This window comes from Dipodomys ordii, unplaced genomic scaffold (genome assembly GCF_000151885.1).
Source record: "Dipodomys ordii isolate 6190 unplaced genomic scaffold, Dord_2.0 Scaffold21, whole genome shotgun sequence".
NCBI classification, from domain to species: Eukaryota; Metazoa; Chordata; class Mammalia; order Rodentia; family Heteromyidae; genus Dipodomys; species Dipodomys ordii.
Window position 1 is genome coordinate 1,062,999 of NW_012267237.1, and position 6,034 is coordinate 1,069,032.

General features: G+C 53.8%; 1 protein-coding gene across 1 annotated transcript in view; it reads right to left on the bottom strand.

Annotated features, from left to right (window-relative positions):
- The window catches only part of Tert (telomerase reverse transcriptase), a 32,372-nt gene that overhangs the window by 24,425 nt on the left and 1,913 nt on the right, over positions 1–6,034 (bottom strand). Inside the window, exons 2-3 of the mRNA XM_013013828.1 lie at positions 5,847–6,033; positions 938–1,133 (exon numbers count right to left, since the gene is read on the bottom strand). Of these exons, the coding sequence (XP_012869282.1) occupies positions 938–1,133; positions 5,847–6,033 (383 nt within the window). The remainder of the gene's footprint in view (positions 1–937; positions 1,134–5,846; position 6,034) is intronic.

Genomic DNA, 6,034 nt, shown 5'->3' on the forward strand with positions numbered 1-6,034 from the left:
AGAGACACGGGGGAGGAGAGCAGGGTGCCAGAGACACGGGAGAGAAGAGCAGGGTGCTAGAGACACGGGAGGAGAGAGCAGGCTGCCAGAGACACGGGAGAGGAGAGCAGGGTGCCAGAGACACCGGAGACAAGAGCAGGGTGCTAGAGACGTGGGGGAGGAGAGTAGGGTGCTAGAGACACAGGAGAGGAGCGGAGGGTGGCAGAGACACGGGAGAGGAGAGCAGGGTGCTAGAGACACGGGAGAGGAGAGCAGGGTGCCAGAGACACAGGAGAGGAGAGCAGGGTGCCAGAGACACGGGAGAAGAGCGGAGGGTGGCAGAGACACGGGAGAGGAGCGGAGGGTGCTAGAGACACCGGAGAGGAGAGCAGGGTTCTAGAGACATGGGAGAGGAGCGGAGGCTGGCATGGTAAGACACGGGAGAGGAGAGCAGGGTGCTAGAGACACGGGAGAGGAGAGCAGGGTGCTAGAGACACGGGAGAGGAGAGCAGGGTGATAGAGACACGGGAGAGGAGCGGAGGGTGGCGTGGCACCACAGGTTCCCATCAGAGCAGAGGGAGCGCCAGGGGACGTCAGTCACCTGGCCCCTGGCTGCAGGCAGAACTAGCCAACACCCAGCCGCCCCACACCGGCTCCTCCCCAAATCCTCCTGTAGGATCGATGGTGGCGGCAGCTTGTCAGCTGACACCGTCCCAGGATGCGCAGTGTTTGCCCACTGCAACTTTCATTCAGCCTGAATTCCCTGTACACTAGGGAGCCGAGACAGACTACCCGAACTTCTCACTTCTCAGGCAAGAATGTAGGGTCTCCGGGCAGTTGGTGCACCCACCCTGGCCAGCTAGGTCAGGACTTGAATCGGGTCCCTGCTGCACTCCGCCGGGGCCCACAGCTCTGAGCCTGCAGCATCACAAAGCCGGCGAGGCGGCGTCCATGGTACCTGACTCCGATGCTTTGCAGCTGGCTCCACACACTCTTGCGGTAGAAGAAGAGCTTGTTCTTCTGGAACGTCGTCTCGGTGACATAAAAGAAGGACTTGAGGAGCTCAACCACGTACGTGTCCATCAGCCAGAACAGGAACTTGGCCAGAACGCCCTCCCTCCGACGGTGCTCCGCAGCGGGTACACAGCCATCCCCTGGAACCAGAGATGCGGAAGGACTCAGTCCACGCAGATCCTCAACCTCCAACGCGAGGCCCATGTCCCACTGCACGGGACATGGAGTTGTGATGGACGGCATCTTCCGTCCACCCTGCCAAGAGCCTGCCAGGCTCTGACCAAATACAGCGTTAAGCCAGTTACATCTTTCCTGTGTGTGTGTGTATAGCACTGCTACTGGAAGACTTAAAATTACACTTATCTGCTGGGCACTAGTGGTTCATACCTGTCAGTCTAGCTACTCAGGAAGCTGAGATCTGAGGACTGAAGTTCTCAGCCAGCCTAGAAGGAAAACCTTGAGATTCTTATCTCCAAATAACTGCCAAAGCAAACTGGAAAGGGAACTATTGCTAATGTGGTAGAGCACTCGGTGGTAAGCTTTGAGCAAAAAAGCTAAGGGACAAAGCTAAGCATTCAAATCACAGTACAGGAACAAAAATACACACACACACATGCACGCCTCTCAGATCACACTCCTACAGAACACGATGGCTTTGACACAGACTGGAAAAGGTAGAATGTACTCCCCACTACCTACAGTGCTGCTGCTGCCACAAAGAAGCAAAGCAGCACGCTGGTGGTTCATGCCCATAATCCCAGCTACCTGCTCGGGAGGCTAAGACTTGGAGGATCATGGCTCAAAGCCAGCATGGGATAGAAATGTCCTTGAGACTCCACTGGCAGTTAATCAGAAAAAAAGCTGGCCTGGAGGCACAGCTAAAATGGTAGAGAAACAGCTGTGAGCAAGCAAGTCAAGTGAGTGCAAGGCCCCCATGTTCAAACTCTAGTACTGACAATGTATACTTGTATGTATGTATATATACATATATATACACACGCACGCACGCACGCACGCACACAAATACATATAAAGTAGAAAACGACCTTAGAAAACAATAGTTTAAGTTGGAGATAAGGCACCCAAGATAGATCTAAGAAGGGAAAATAGCACCTTAACTGAAGTGGTAATCTAAGTTCCCATATATGCTATAGCCCTTACTGCTCAGGGGAAAGGTGACATCATAAACTTAGTTAAAAATATAGGAAACAACTAAGAAAAGCAACAGTATACATAACTTCTAACTACCCACTGGCAAAAACAGAACAAAAACAGAGCAAGTAAATGTTTATCGTTATCCAAAAGATGACAAGAAAACAAAGTATAAAGCATACAGAAAGCAAACTGAAAGCCAGGCGCCAGTGGCTCATGCCAGTAATCTTAGCTACTTAGGAGGCTAAGATCTGAAGATCGAGGTTCAAAGCCAGCCCAGGCAGGAAAGTCCATGAGACTCTTATCTCCAGTTAACCAGAAAACTGGAAGTGATTTTGTGGCTCAAGTGGTAGAGAGCTCACTTTGAGCTGAAGAGCTCAGGGACAGTACCCAGGCCCAGAGTTCAAGCCCCATGACAGAAAGAAAGAGAGAGAGAGAGAAAAAGAAAGAGAGAGAGAGAAGGAAGGAAGGAAGGAAGGAAGGAAGAGGAGAGGGGGGAAGGAAGGAAACTGAAAAGGGGTGGCATCTGCCCAGAACTCTGGAGGCTGTGGCATAAGGACCATGAGTTCAAGGACAGCCTAAACTACAAAAACCCAAGGACTCAGCAAAAGAGCACACACCTGGCATGTGCAGGGTCCTGGGGTAAGTCCCAGAACTACAGGCAGAAGAACACATTCATGAGTCACACACTCAGCCATCCAGTTAAACAACAACTGTCAAGCTAGGTCTGCAACAAATATCTGTACACCATTGAAAAGATGCACCTAAACTAAAACAGTTAAAGTTTGAAAGCAGTAATTAGAAGAAAAAAGATACAGAAGGCAACTACTAATCAAAAGCAAGCCTAGTCCACCAACACTTAGAGCAGCTAAAAAAAAATGGAGTGGGGCCAGGCATCAATGGCTCACGCCTGTGATCCTAGCTACTCAGGAGGCTGAGATCTGAGGATCACAGTACAGCCAGGCTGGGCAGGAAAGCTCTGAGATTCTCATCTCCAATATGCCACTCAGAAAAAGGTGGAAGTGGCTCTGTGACTCAAGTGGTAGCATGCTAGCCTTGATAGAAAGCTCAGGGACAGTGCCCAGGTCCCGAGTTCAAGCCCCAGGACTCAGACCAAGAAAAGCAAATCCTTTATTAGCTGTTATACCATAAATTAACCTGTTCTTTTATTTTTTTTCTCTCTGCCGGTACTGGAACTTGAACTCAGGGCCTGGCTCTGTCCCTGAGCCTCTCTGCACTCCAGGCTAGCACTCTACCAGTTGAATCACAGCACCACTTCCAGCTCTGTGGTACTGAGGAATGGAATCGTGGGCTTCACACATGCTAGCGAGCGCTCTACCACTGAGACACATTCCCAGCCCTAGCCTCTGTTCTTTTGCTTACTTTTCTTTCCATACTTTTAGCAGTGCTACTTCATGTTTTGTTGTTGTTGTTGTTTTTATCTGTCGTAGGGCTTGAACTCTGGGCTTGGGCGCTGTCCCTGTGCTCTTCAGCTCATGGCAAGCACTCTACCACTTGAGCCACAGCGCCACCTCCGGTTTTCTAGTGGTTTACTGGAGACAAGAGTCTCGCGGACGTTCCTCCCCGGGCTGGCTTTGAACCCCGATTCTCAGATCTCAGCCTCCTGAGTAGCTAGGATTACAGGCGTGAGCCACTGGCTCATGTTTTGTTTATTGGAGTGCTGGGGTTTGACCCCAGAGCCCTGGTAATGTTAAGCAAGTGCTCTACCACTGAGCTAGGTTCCCAGCAGGGTCTGGATACTGATACTGACCCTGAGCTTTTGTGTTCAAGGCTAGCACTCTACCGTTCGAGCCACAGCCCCACTTCCAGCTTTTTGGTGATTAACTGGAGATAGGAATCTCACAGACTTTCCTGCCCAGGCTGGCTTTGAACCACAATCCTCAGATCTCAGCTTCTTGAGTAGGCATTTGGCTTCTATGAGACTCTTAATCCCAATTAAGCACCAAAGAGCTGGTAGTGGACTTATGGCCCAAGTGGTAGAGTACCAGCCTTGAACAAAAAAAAGCTGACACAAAGTGCTCAGTCGCTGAGTTCCAGCCCCAATACTGGCACAGGAAGGGAGGGAGGGAGGGAGACTATAAACATCAGATGAATTAACGAAACCCAAAAGAAAGACCTGGCAGGACTAGTAAGTTCCCACAGACACTGGAACTCACACTAAGAGCCAACAAACAGGAGTCTAGGAGCAGCAGAGAGACATTCAACCACACCTCAAGAGAGAAAGCGGTTGTGCAGCTGGACCAGCGACGGGAGACTGAACAGAGCCCGGACACAGTCGCTCACAGCTGTGCAGCCAGTGCTGCCGACCCTGTGCTTGGGGAAGGCTGGGGACAAAGGCCAAGTGGGAGGCCCTCATGACCTTCGGCTGCAGTCCTGTGGCACCGTCCTCAGCAACGCTGGACAGCAGGTGTGGACTGCCCAAGAGCAGGGCAGGGGCCACAGGCAGCACAGTGGCCAGCCCCGGCTGACGGGCCAGGGAGGCCTAACGCTGCTGCTGGACCAGCCGCAGGCAGGGCAAAGCCCCAGGGTGCGAAGCTGTTGCCCATAGCGTTTTTCCAGCCGGTGAGCAACCTGCTCTTTGTGGCCAGATGTGTCTCTGAGGATGGGGCGTGGGTTTCAAAGGCTACCTTGGGAAGATGGCTCTGCCATCTTTCTTTTAGGAGCTGTAAATGTCCTGGGAGTCTGAGGGAGAGATTAAATGGAAAGCAAGCCTGGTCTACTTTGGCTGCCGTTCCATCTTAATAAGGAAGTGGAGGTGGTTTCTTCCACACCTGAAACAATTGCTGACCAGAAGACAGAGCAGGGAGAGACTGGAGTGGACCAATCTCAACATCAAATCCAGAAACCAGGGGGAGGCAGGCATGGCCGAGCATGGACGCACAGCCAGGTCCCAGTCAGCCTGGCCGCGGCCGCCACCCTCCCCCTCCTCGGGTCCTTAGAAGTGCATAGTCAGCTTAGGGAAAGATGGCAGCTAAGGATCAGCCCTCCAGGGTCATGGACTGGAGCAAAGGAAGGGCTCTGCATAAGGAAGGAGTCGGGGAGGGAGTCAAGATGTAAAGCAAACCAGGCCCTGATGGCTCATGCCTCTAACTAACCCCAGCTACTCAGGAGGCTGAGATCTGAGGATCGCCAGGGCCAAAAAGCCTGGGATTGGTATCTCCACTAAACTACCAAAATGAAGCCCAAGTGGAGCAGGCTCAAGTGGCAGAGTGGTAGCCTCGCTTGAGCAAAGGAAGCCCAGGGACAGCACATGCCCTGAGTTCAAGCCCCAGGAACCGAGGTAAAAACAAAACCTTAATGCAGCAGTACCCTGAAGATGAGAGCCTGTCTATCGGCAGAGCACTGCTTCCAGGGCAGCCCTCAGGCTACAGGTGAGGGGCTGGGCGTGTAGGTGCTGACCTCTCGGGCCGAGCTCCGGGAGGCCTGCTGCCCCTGGCCAGGGGTGTCCCAGCTGTTCCTCTGGCCCCTGGGTCCAGCCCAAGTGCCTGGCGGGTAGGAAAGCAGGCGGGAGTCTGGATGTGTCTGCCCACTGACCCCGAGGGGGGCCCGAGGCAGAGATCAGACAGAATCCACCCCCGTCACGGTGCCAGGAATCCTGGCTCTTGCCAAGCACCCAGCGGCGCCCGGGGCTCCCCACACCGACACCTCGGCGCCGCGTGTCTCCCCGTGTCCCCGCTCACCTGCGCGGCCGCGGAGCCAGGCGCAGTCCCGCGCCTTCACCTTCCAGGTCAGCTCCCGCAGCGACAGCCGGGCGTACTTCCCCAGGGCCACCAGCTTCTTGGTGTTCTTCAGGAAGCGGCGGCGGTTGTGGCCGGAGCCCCACAGGCCGGCGGGCACCAGGCGGCGGAGGCAGGCCCGCAGGAAGGCG